This window comes from Pistacia vera, unplaced genomic scaffold, assembly GCF_008641045.1.
Source record: "Pistacia vera cultivar Batoury unplaced genomic scaffold, PisVer_v2 Contig101, whole genome shotgun sequence".
Lineage (NCBI taxonomy): Eukaryota > Viridiplantae > Streptophyta > Magnoliopsida > Sapindales > Anacardiaceae > Pistacia > Pistacia vera.
This window is the reverse complement of record NW_022195039.1, coordinates 334,616-347,916: the sequence shown is the minus strand read 5'-3', so window position 1 is coordinate 347,916 and position 13,301 is coordinate 334,616. Positions and strand designations below refer to the sequence as shown.

At 31.4% G+C, this 13,301-nt stretch overlaps 1 protein-coding gene across 1 annotated transcript; it reads left to right on the top strand.

The window, feature by feature from the left end:
• LOC116109025 (receptor-like protein 52) lies at window positions 1–2,369 on the top strand. Its single transcript, XM_031395314.1, has 4 exons — window positions 1–117; window positions 579–829; window positions 1,052–1,334; window positions 2,286–2,369. Exons 1-4 carry the CDS (start codon window positions 1–3, stop codon window positions 2,367–2,369), a joined length of 735 nt encoding a protein of 244 aa, XP_031251174.1.
• The last annotated feature ends 10,932 nt before the right edge of the window (window positions 2,370–13,301 follow it).

The following is a 13,301-nucleotide window of genomic DNA, read 5'->3' as shown; positions in this document are numbered from 1 at the left end:
ATGGCTGGTGTTATCTGTGACAATTTGACCGGCCACGTCCTTGAGCTCCACCTGAAGGCGATTCGCACGATTCTTGAGAGGCAAGATAAATCCCTCTTGGCTGATTTGAAAGATTTGGTTACCTTGACTTAAGCAAAAATTGTTTTGTGGATATTACCTCCATTCCTGGTTTATGAAAAAGTTAAGGTACCTTAATCTTTCTTATGGTGGATTTAGGGGATGATTCCTCCTCAACTAGGAAACTTTCCGATCTACAGTATCTTGACCTTTCTACACATGGCATCTTGACAGGATGATTCCTCATCAATTGGGAATCTCTCCAACTTGAGATATCTTGACCTCAGAGGTGGGATTGGCTGATGTTGAGAATTTGTCTTGGCTATCTGGTCTTCTTTTGATGGAGCACCTTGATTTGAGTGGTGTGAACCTCACCAAATCTTCCGACGGGCTCGGTGATAAATCGTCTCCCTCTTTTACAAGTGCTAAAATTGTCAACATGTGCAACTTCATCACTTTCCTCCCTTACCAATTGCAAACTTTTCACTCTTACTATCCTGATCTTTCTCTGAACCAATTAGGTACCTCTATTCCTAGTTGGATTTTTGGTCTTAAAGACTGATCTTCTTTCACTATATGGTAATGATTTTCAAGGTCCAATTCCAAATGGACTTCAAAACTTGACATCTCTTAGGCACTTTGATTTGTCTGGGAACTTATTCAACTCTTCAATACCCGACTGGCTGCACATATTAGTTTCCTTGAGTTCTTTTCTCTTGAAAGTCTCCTTTGACTTCATACCATGTGGTGAACTTGAAGGTAGTATTCCAAGGTCATGGGAAGACTTTGTAACTTGAGATCACTTGACTTAAGCTGTGCAAGTTGAATCAAACGATATCGAAATCTTAGATATCTTTTAGGTTGTGTTTCAAATGGCCTAGTGTCATTGGCTTTGAATCAAGCACATTTTTGGTCATTTAACCGACCAGTTTGGCAAATTAAAAAATTTAGTTTCTATTGATCTAAGTATAACTCCATAGTTGGTTTGTTTCAGATCTTTAGGACAAACTTTCATCCTTGGAAGAAGTAGATCTTCCTTCAACAAATTGGAGGGAATATATCTGAAATTCACTTTGTCAATTCACAAGATATATGCTTTTGATGTATCTGAAAACTCACTATCATTGAAAGTTAGTCCTGATTGGATTCCTCCTTCCAACTTGGAGTGCTTGGTTTGCGTTTGTCATTTGGGTCTCGATTTCCATCTGGCTTCCTTTGCAAAAGAATTTATTGCTTTGGATATATCAAACTCAACACTTGTAGATACCATATCTAAGGTCTGGGAATTTTTTTCCCAAATTTCTGTTTTAAACTCTCTCACAACCAAATTCATGGAGAAATTCCAAATTTAAGGGAGACTGCCTTTTGGAAGTCTGTTCTTGTAGTCAAATAGTCTATCAGGTCCATTGCCTAATATGTCTTCCTTGCGTCCCGCTGAAATCAATCTTTCCAACAATAATTTCTAAGGATCCATATTCAATTTCTGTGTTCTGGGTTTAACAATCTTGAGTTTCTCACTTAAAGGAAACTTCTTATTTGGAGAGTTGCCCGATTGTTGGGAGTATTTCAAAAGTTTGAAGATACTTGATTTAGGGAACAATAAATTTACGGGGAACTTCCAACCTCCATCGGAAATTTGGATTCCCTTCAGTCACTTCACTTAGAAGAAATAAACTTTCTGGACCATTACCTATGTCATTTAGAAATTAGCAAATTAAAGATACTTGACATAAGTCAAAATGAGTTTGTCGGAAAAGTTCAGCATGGTCGGAGAAACATTTTCAAGAATGATAATTCTCAACCTCCGTTCAAATAAGTTTTATGATGTTTTACCGGTGGAGCTTTGTCAGTATCTTCTCTGCAAATCTTAGACCTGCTTATAACAATTTCTTTGGAAGAATACCAGCATGTCTCAATAATTTCAGTGCCATGGCGACAAAGCTATTCCATAGGGACCGTTATCTGTTCAACGAAATCACAGGGTGAGAAAATTATTGTGGATGATTCGCCTTGTTATGAAAAGACAAAGGAGGAAATAGCACTATTCTTAATTTGGTAGAAATTATAGACCTTTCCAAAACAATTTTTCTGGAGAGATTCTATTGCAGTAACAAACCTGGAGCACGCAAACACTGAATGTCAAATAATTTTCTTACCGGAGGAATTCCTAGAACCATTGGTGCTATGACATCTATAGAATCCTGATTTCTCTGGCAATCATCTTTCAGGTGAAACCCATGGAGTATTTCGAACCTGACTTTTTTGAGTCACTTGAACTTATCCAACAACAACCTCATGGGAGGATTCCTTGAGCACTCAACTACAAAGTTTGGATGCATCTTGTTTTGCTGGAAATGACCTTTGTGGAGATGACTTCCTAGAATGTCATGCGACTGATTCAATGTCAAACCACAAAGATGAACATGAAGTGAATTGGTTTTATGTAAGCATGCCAATTGGGTTTATAGTGGCTTCTGGGGTGTAATTGGTCCTTTGCTTGTCAACAGAAGATGGAGGTACAAGTATTGTTATTTCTTAGATTGTCTAGGGAACAAACTTTACTATTTTGTAAAAAATGTTGCTAATCCTTTATGCTCTGAGCTATATGGTGTATGGTTGAAGAGAGAAATAACTGTTAAATAAAGATGATGTCTTATTCCAAAGAGTTTATTCCATTTTAAACTTGATCTTTGTTATTGGAAGTATTAGCATTGTGAGATATTATTGGCATCCCAACGAGTGAATTCTAATTATAACAGCAAAGAACAACACTATAAGAAAAGATAAAATGTCTAAAAAGACTATATTTATGCAGCCCTCAAATACAATATACCATCAACTTGATAAAAATGGGTTCGGTAGGACCTACTCTTAAAAGCTAATTGAAGAAAAAGAGCTCAATACATATATAAACCTTAACAACCCATTAATGATGTGGAACAATTATTTTTTCTCGTTGTCTCCTACAAAACGAATGATATCTTAGAAGATTAAGATATGTTATGTTAATAAAAAGATTGCTTGGCCTTGTTCTGTCAAATGAGACTTTAACTTTCTAAGCCATAAAGAGGAAATTATGAAAGCATTCATATGAGATTTTCTAGTGATTTAACTATTGTTAAAAAATTATAAATAACTTGACAGTTATCATACACTTTAAAAGTTATTATTAGAAAAAGCTAGCTAATTGTAGTTTGTAATAGTTCAAATAAAATTATGGATTATTCATTAAATTCAAATCATCGGATCTTTTCCTTAGAACAATGATTCTTATTATAAAGAAACTCTACTGAATTAATTCATGACTTAGATAACTCTTGGAGTTTCAGGAACATAATTTTTTTCTTGAGTAAATGATACGTTTGAAGTCAAGGACGACTAATATTATATGAAAACAAAGATTGATTAAACATTTACCTAAATTAGATTTTCAATTGACAAAAAGTTAAAGTGTTACATGGACAGCTAGCTGGCGATGTTGCACTCAGATAATTTTCTTCATTCTGTTTTTAGTAAAACAACGGACCACTTGAATTTTTTTTTTGTTGCCTTTGACTCTCTCTGACAGCAAGAGGTCGACCAAACGGGACAAATAAATTAAATTACTTGGAACTGACATGTAGAAAACTTCTCCAAATTCATTGTATCGGACCCATTAATTGGTTGGTTCAAATGACGTATAATAGAAAACTTAGAAGTCTCCTTATGATAAGTTGTAAACTTCTTTGAAAACATAAAGGACTCGATCTTGAAACAAAGTGAAGTGGAAATAGCACAAAGTAATTTTTATTGATGTCCGTAAATGAAGAAATTTATGTATTCGAACAATAATTTCAAGAAAGAAAATGTTGGAGTTGTGACTACTTCAGCATTATGGGTAACGGAGACGCACTCGGGGGGTCCCACTGTAGGATCCTTTTAAGTTATTAATTCCTTTTTGGGTGGGGTTAGGAATAGGAATTCTTGTAAAACTAGGTTTAATCTCTTAAACCTAGTATATAAAATACTTTTCTTCTTGTTATGTGTGTGAGAAAAATTCATTCATTGTAAACGAGAGAGGTGAGGCATATTGCAATAATATTGACTCAGCTGGACGTAGCCACATGGGTGAACTAGGGTAAATCGCGCGTATTATTTTTGTTACTGTTTATTTTGTTTGCTATTATTATTTTGTTCCGTGTTATCTCATTGTTCAGAAAAACCAATGAGAATCGTTTTAATTAGACAATCACTAATTTCTATGGAAAAAACAATTTGACTTTAGAGTTGAGATGCATGTATCATTTTCTGTGGAAAAAAAAAATATTCCTGAAATTCCAAACAAATTATCAATCAAACATCAATTTTTACACCAACTCACACGCAATTCCATGTGACAATGGCACAATTGCAAAAGCAAAATATCTGAAAAAGAGCTTAAAAATTACTAAAATTCAACATAATTTACTGTGAATATTATAAATTAATTAATCCATTTCATATTAAGGAGTCCTTACATACACTCTCCTATTATATATAAATTAGCTAAGGATTAAGATCATCGTAAAATAATGAAAAATGTTGAAAGATCATATATTGGATAAATAATTACTTCTTTAGTTCACTTAAGAGTCTACGGTGATTGCAACCGCTAGCCCACTCTTAGAAATTTTGATCAGAAGTTGTAATCAAAGAAATTTCCTGCAACTTTCATGGACAAAAATTTCTATAAGAATGTTGATCTCACTAACTTGGTGATGTAGGACATAAAAGAAACTAAATGCCCTAGACTATAGGGTGAACATAAAAACTAGCTGACAATGTTACACTCACAATTTTCTTCATTATGTTTCAATAAAACAAAGGGACCAGTTGAATTTTCTTCATGATCATGATGGTTTCACTTATTTATTTTGTTGTAAATTGTATTTAATTAATAATTGAACAATACTTTTTATTTATTTTGAAAAATGGCGAAGAGAATGGATTTAAAGAACCGTGATTTTTTTTGAATGAATCAAGCTATTAAATTCATCTTAACGAAAAATTTGACAAAATAAATAAGAGAATAATGGTTTCTAGTGATAATTTGTTTTCTTGAGTAAATGAACGTTGAAGCAATGACAACTAACATCATACTAAAAATAGAGATGATTAAACATTAACTAAATCAATTGACAAAAAGATTAAAGTGTTATAGGACAGTTAGGGGCGATGTTGCACTCAGTACAATTTTCCTTCATTATGTTTTCAGTAAAACAAATGGACCACTAGAATTTTCTTTCTTTGTTGCCCTTGACTCTTCTCTAAACGTAAGAGGTTGACAAACTGGGACCATAATTAATTACTTGGAACTGACATGCAGAAAACTTCTCCAAATTGATTGTATCCTGACCCATTAATTGGTTGGTTCAAAATGATGTGTAACAGAAAACCTTAAAAGTCCCTGATTATAAGTTTAAACTTCTTTGAAAATATAAAGGATTTGATCTTGAAACAGAGTGAAGAGAAATAGGTTTATTACTGTCCGTAAACGAGAAATTTATGTAATTCGAACAATAATTTCCAAAAGAAAAACCAATGAGAATAGTCTTTAATTAGACAATCACTAATTTCTATGAAAAAAACAATTGACTTTAGAGTTGAGACGCATGTATCATTTTCTGTGGAAAAAAAACAATTCCTGAAATTCAAACAAATTATCAATCAGCATCAATTTTTTACACTAACTCACACGCAATTCCATGTAGACAAGACACAATTGCAAAAGCAAAATACTGAAAAAGAGCTTAAAATTAGTAAAATTCACATAGTTTCCTGTGAATATTTAAATAAATAATCCATTTCATATTAATGGAGTCTTACATACAGCTTCCTATTATATATAAATTAGCTAAGATTAAGATATGGTAAATACTAATGAAAATGTTGAAAGATCATTATTGGATAAATAATTACTTTTTTAGTTCACTTAAGAGTCACGGTGATAGCAACTCGCTAGCCCACTCTTAGAAATTTTGATCAGAAGTTGTAATCAAAGAAATTTCCACAACTTCATGGACAAAAATTTCCTATAGATGTTGATTCAATAATTGGTGATGTAGGACTAAAAGAAACTAAAACGCCTAGACTATAGGGTGAACATAAAAGCTAGCTGAAATGTTACACTCACATTTTTTCTTCATTATGTCAATAAACAAAGGGACCAGTTGAATTTTCTCTATGATCATGATGGTTTCACTTTATTTATTTGTTGTAAATTGCATTAATTAATAATTGAACAATACTTTTTATTATTTTGAAAAATGGCGAAGAGAATGGATTTAAAGAACCATGATTTTTTTTGAATGATCAAGCTATTAAAATTCATCTTAACGAAAAATTGACAAAATAACTACGAGAATAATGTTCAGCGTCAAAATGTAAAGTTTTCAGATATTCAATTAAACTTTTATTTCTCTAAGAATAGGAATTTGAATAAGAAAAGAATAATTAAATTCAAAAAGTATTCTGATAATACCTTTTGACATGTTAGATTGGGATTACTACTGGGTAAGAGTATTTTTCCCAATTAAAAAGGAAAGTTCATTAATAAGAGACACAGAATCCCATTTTATGTTGAAGTTAATTCTAATCTTCTAAGAGTTTTACAATTTTGGAGAAAGTATTTACATTATATATTTATATAGAGCTTTTTTTTGTCATATATATTTAAAACATAATTTCAGTGAATGTTATAAATAATGTGTAAAATTCTAAGGTTTAATTATCCCTTTTTCTTGGCTTATAGTTCACTTCTTGCAAAGTAATTCAACTAAACTATGAAATTTTGTTGTATATTGAATCCTCTATTAACTATTGTGGCAAGAGAACTAGAATCGTTCTATTCTATTCTACTTGTTTTAGTGAGGAGAGATGAAGGAAAAATATATGACTATGATATTATTCATATTTAAAGAATTTAATTTAACAATACAATTTAAATACATAAAAATAGAGTCAAGTAATTAATTGCTTTTTGGATTATGAGAATAAAAAGTCTAAATAAAATATTAGTGATTTTGTCATGATAAATAACACTTCAAACTTTTTACTGATAAAAATCTTTCTTTAATTATAATATTTAATTGTCATTAGTTGAATTCATCATGTTGCCATGGCATGTTATTATTCTTTCTCGGATTCATTTGGTGTTGGCCGAAGCTCTACTGTTTATATGTAAACAATGTACCCAAATCTTCCCGTTGGTTGGTGGCCAAAAACTTTTTACGATAAAAGTCTCAATATGCAGCAATGTTATGTGACCCTATAATCATTTAAATATATGTGTGTGTGTGTGTGTGTGTCACCGCGAGGGTATATATGTATGTATATAATGCTTTTGGATTTGTTGACACAAATAAATTTGCTCTGTGCCTCGTAATATAATAATGCAATAAAAGTGAATGCTCTTAATAAAGGTAGCTTTGCAGCTTTGGATATTTTAAAACAAAGCAGAAGAGAATTGAAAGATTATGAAATTGTGGAGCTGCTTAGACGTGGGGGAGATATTTCTACAGAAGACATTGCCGTATTGACACATGAACTTGTCTCCAAACAAACCAGAACCTTAACATCTTATGGAAATAATCAAATTAATATGTTGCACCCACAAGGTAATCATACAGAAAAGTCCATTGAGAAGAAAGATGATTGGCTGAAAGAAATGAATAATGCCTTGATGGTGGTAGCATCACTGATAGCTACTGTCACATTTCAAGCTAGTCTGAACCCTCCTGCTAGTGTATGGCAAGACACTAGAAAACCCTCACATCTGCACCATATATATCACATGGCAGGGGAGTCAATAACATTTGTTTTTCGCTTTCAATGCCATACAGCTTATACATACAGTCTTTACTTTAATTTGTTTTTCGCTTTCAATACCATGGGGTTTGTTGCATCTCTTTGCATCATTTTACTACTCGTGAGTGGTTTGCCATATTGTAAACGCGGGTTGTTTACGTGGATTTTGATGGTGATCCTATGGGTTGCGATTACAGCAATAACATTTGCTTATATCTTCTCTCTAATATGTATTAGAGGCCCGAATTAACAATTCGTTGGGGAGATATATGCTAGTGGATTGTAGTATATCTATGGATTATCATGATGTTGATTCTTCTTGCGAGTCACATGTTTCGTCTTAGAAAAAAGATGAGAGATGTTGTTCATCACATGGTTCAAATTATGTTTAATAACTAATATCTACAACATTAATAATTAATGTGTAGAAATTATGTTTTTGAGAGACTATATGTACTTTTGTGATAATGTTACATATTTTATTTTTTTGGGTATGTAAAGTGTTTTATGTTTTGTGCATGTAAGAAAAGTGAAGAATTTGTGCATGCAAGATAAATCCCTTGCTTGATTTGAAAGATTTGATTTACTTGAGCTTAAGGACAGGATATTTTCCCAACGATCAGATTCCTCCATCCTTGGTCCTTGATCTTTCTGGAGCTGGATTTACTGGAATGGTTCCTTACCAACTAGGAAATCTCACTAATCTTAGATATCTTGACCTTAAGTATGGGTTATAATGGTTCCTCCTCTCCAACTCGGTTCAGTTGCTTTGATAATAATACAGCCCAAACAAGCTTAAGCCCAAAACATAATACAGTCCAAAATATAATAATACAAGGAATATAATAATACATTTAACTTTATAAAAATTGATTTAAGTAAAACTCAGTTTCAAAAGTTAACTTAATGGAGAAGAGAATTCAACCACATATATATACCTTAACAACCCATCAACTTAGCGATGTGGGACAATTATAACTTCAAACAGTTAGCAATTATTTTTTTATTTGTTATCTCCTACAAAACGAAATGATATCTTGGAAGATTAAGATTAAGATATGTTGTGTCAAATAAAAAGATTGTTTGGCCTTGTTCTATCATAGGAGACTCTTAACTTTCTAAGTCAATCAAAGAGGAAATTATGAAAGCATTCATATGAGATTGTCTCTTAGTGATTTAACTGTTGTTAAAAAATTATAAATAACTAAACAGATTTTCTCCTTTGAACAGATAATTCATATTATTAAAAAACTCTACTGAATTAATTCATTTAATGTACATAGCATCTTTGGAGTTTTCAGGAACATAATTTTTTTTCTTGAGTAAAAGATACGTTTGAAGTCAAGGACGACTAACGTTATACTGAAAACAGAGATTGATTAAACATATAACTAAATTAGATTTTTCAATTGACAAAAAGATTAAATTTGGACCAATAAAATAAATTATTTGCAACTGACATGCAGAAAACTTCTCCAAATTCATCGTATTCGGACCCATAAATTGGTAGGTTGAAAATTAGTAGAAGTTGAGTTATGTTTAGATGATATATGTTAATGGGAGATTTATCATACTTTGTCCTCTTAACAGAACTGATCTTAGTTTTGAAGCACATAATTATGATTATTTTAGTCTCTACAAACTTAATTTATGTTAATTATAAATTAAAGTCAATTATAAGAAGATAAAGATTAAAGGGTTATGTTTTTTTATGAGAGGGAGGTCATCTATTCCCTAAGATAGTATATCATATAAATTCAATAACTAGACAAGTAGAACAATTAATGTAAATAACTTGATTGGTGGGCAAGAGAACTAGAACTGTTGTGTTCTGATTTTAGTTAGTAAGAACAGAATGAAGGAAATATATATGTGATCATGATTAATTTATCAGTAGGGAGCCGAATAATTTACATCCAGATTTTGTTTCATCAATTAATATTTCAAGTAATTTACACTTGTTAGAGGATGTTGAAAGTTGATATTTTATGTTATAAGTCTAAAAAGCGGTTGCTTATTGAGAACGGTTCCATAGCTCTACTTTGATTGTTAAAGAGTGTATTAATAGTTAGATTTGACATCTCAATGGCCTATTTTCTTCTTCGTCCTATTTTCTTCTTCGTTGACTAGGAAAGTTCAAAGTCTCCTCTGACAGTAGTTTCTATTAATAGTCATTGAACTTTTATGACAAAGTTGAAATTAATATTTGGTTTGAAATTTTCAAAGACTTCCACCACAGGCAGATTATTGAAAGTGAGTGAAGTACTGAGATAGTAATTGCATACAAATACGTAAAATAAAATTGAGAAGAGAGTTTTATAGTGATTCAAATACTTATAAGCAATTCCTATATTCATTGTGATCGTATATAGAACTGTCTTTTTTTTTTTTTTTAATCATTACATAGGCTTGCAAGAGTTGCGTGTGTTGAATTTTCTTCTTTTGTTGCCTTTGACTTGTCTCTAACAGCAAGAGGTCGGTCAAATTGGGACCAATAAATTAAATTACTTGGAATTGACATGCAGAAAACTTCTCTAAATTCATTGTATCCGGGCCCATTAATTGATTGGTTCAAAATTGATGTATAACAGAAAACCTTAAAAGTCCCCCAAATGATAAGTCGTAAACTTCTTTGAAAACATAAAGGACTTAATCTTGAAACAGAGTGAAGAGGAAATAGCACGATGTAAATGAAGAAATTTATGTATTCAAACAGTAATTGCAAGAAAGAAAAACCAATGAGAATCGTCTTTAATTAGACAATCACTAATTTCTATGGAAAAAACAATTTGACTTAGAGTTGAGATGTATCTATCATTTTCTGTGGAAAAAAAAAAATATATTCTTGAAATTCCAAATGAATTATCAATCAGATATCAATTTTTTACACCAACTCACTCGCAACTCCATGTAGACAATGGCACAATTGCAAAAGCAAAATATCTGAAATAGAGCTTATAAAATTACTAAAATTCAACATAATTTAATGTGAATATTATAAATAAATTAATCCATTTCATATCATATTAATGGAATCCTTAGATATAGCTCTCCTATTATAAAATAAATTAGCTAAGGATTAAGTTCATCATAAATACTAATGAAAAAGGTTGAAAGATCATTTATTAGATAAATAATTACTTCTTTTATTTCACTTAAGAGTCTACTGTGATAGCAACCCGCCAGCCCACTCTTAGAAATTTTGATCAGTAGTTGTAATCAAGGAAATTTCTCGTAACTTTCATGCACAAAAATTTCTTATAAGAATGATGATCCCAGTAACATGGTGATGTGGGACATAAAAACAACTAACCCTAGACTATAAGGTGGACATAAAAGCCAGCTGGCAATGTCGCACTCACAATTTTCCTTCATTATGCTTTCAATAAAACAAACAAACTAGTTGAATTTTCTTCTTTAGTTGCCTTCGAGTCTACTCTGATAGCCCAAGGTCAATCAAACTGGGACCAAGAAAAGGACTTGATCTTAAAACAAAGTCAAGAGGAAACAAAATGAATTAATTCTATTATCACGATGGTTTTACTTTATTTATTTTGTTGTAAATTGCGTTTAATTAATAACTGAACAATACTTTTTATTTATTTTGAAAAATGGTGAAGAGAATGGATTTAAAGAACCATGATTTTCTTTTAATGAATCAAGCTATTAAAATTCATCTTAATGAAAAATTTGATAAAATAACTAAGAGAATAATGATTTCTTGTGTCAAAATGTAAACGTCTTCAGATATTCAATTAAACTTTTATTTCTCTAAGAATAGGAATTTTAATAAGAATAAGAATTAATTAATTAATTAATTTCAAAAAGTACCCTTTGACATGGTAGATTGGGATTACTAATGGGAAAGACTATTTTTCTCAATTAAAAAGGAAAAGTTCATTAATAAGAGATATTGAATCCCATTTTATGTTGAAGTTAATTCATTATCTTTTGGAAGCTTTACAATGTTGGGGAACAGTATTTACGTTATATATTTAATATAGAGCTTTTCCTTTTGTTATATATATTTTAAAACATAATTTCATGTGGATGTTATATATAATGTATAATTCTAAGGTTTAATTATCCTTTTTTCTTGGCTTATAGTTCACTTCTTGCAAAGATACTTAAGTAACTTTTTGTTAACCTATGAAATTAATTTTGGTGTCTATCGAATCCTATTAACTTATTGTGGGCAAGAAAACTAAAACAGTTCTGCTCTACTTTGTTTTAGTGTGAAAATAATGAAGGAAATATATGTGATTATGACTTGTCATTTGGGATTTAAAGAATATATATTTGTTTTTGTTATATATATTTTAAAATTGAAATGAAATTATGTTTCTTTATCTATATACCTCACACATCTAAACTTCATAGTTTTAAAACCTAGACCGGACTAGCCAGTCCGATCAGGAATGGGCCCCTTATCTGGTCTGGGAACATTATAAACTCGGTTTCAACCATTGGATCGGATTGACCCAAGGTTGAACTGGCAGAACAATGCCGAACCCCATTGGCTCAACTTCTGAGTCAAAGAACCGATGGTTAAACCGAGTCAGATTAACAACATTGCAAAGTTATAAAATGTCCAAAAACTTGCAAAAACACCCCTAAAAAATATAAAAACGTCCAAAAAACATGCAAAAACACTCCTAAAAATATAAAAACGTCCAAAAACCCCTAAAATGACTCTGAAAGGCTAAAAGATGATGATACTATTCATCCTGTAAAAAATAACCGCATTCTAACGTTGTTGACACTATTCATCCCAGGGGGCCCTACATCAATGCTGATGTAAACATGACGTCACCAGTCTCACTCATCGGTTGGAGTTCAGAATGCCCGACCCAGGGAGCGATCCCTTGATCAGGTCAAGGTCCAGTCCGGTTATAAAAACATTGCTTAACTTAATTAACCGAGTTTTCAAGTACAAAAATAAGATTTGTTTATCCCTTTTTTACAATTTCTTATTTATTTGAATTACTAAAAATTACATAATAATATTAAAGGATTATTAATATAAATTACTACAAGTACAGAAACTGGGATTTTATGACTCATTTTCCTAAAAATTTCTTTGTAAAATTGTATTTCTTTAGAAAAACTATTTAAAGATTAATACAATTGTAAATATGAATAGAATTATGATAGTCATATTAAGAGTAGAATAAGATTCTTATGAGGAGTAGAATATCTCATGTATCACCTATAAATATGAGGGGAGTGAGAACCAAATCAAGATTATAAGGGGGTGAGAACTAAATCAAGATTATGAGAGAAGGATGAGTTACAGCAAAATGTTGTTTAAACACCATNCCGATTTCCTCGAGCCTAGAGGAATCGGTGGTCACCTAGGGGTCCTGTAATAAACATCTTAAGTCTTCAAGTATGGTTGCCTCGTCCTTTGCTCCGTGTTC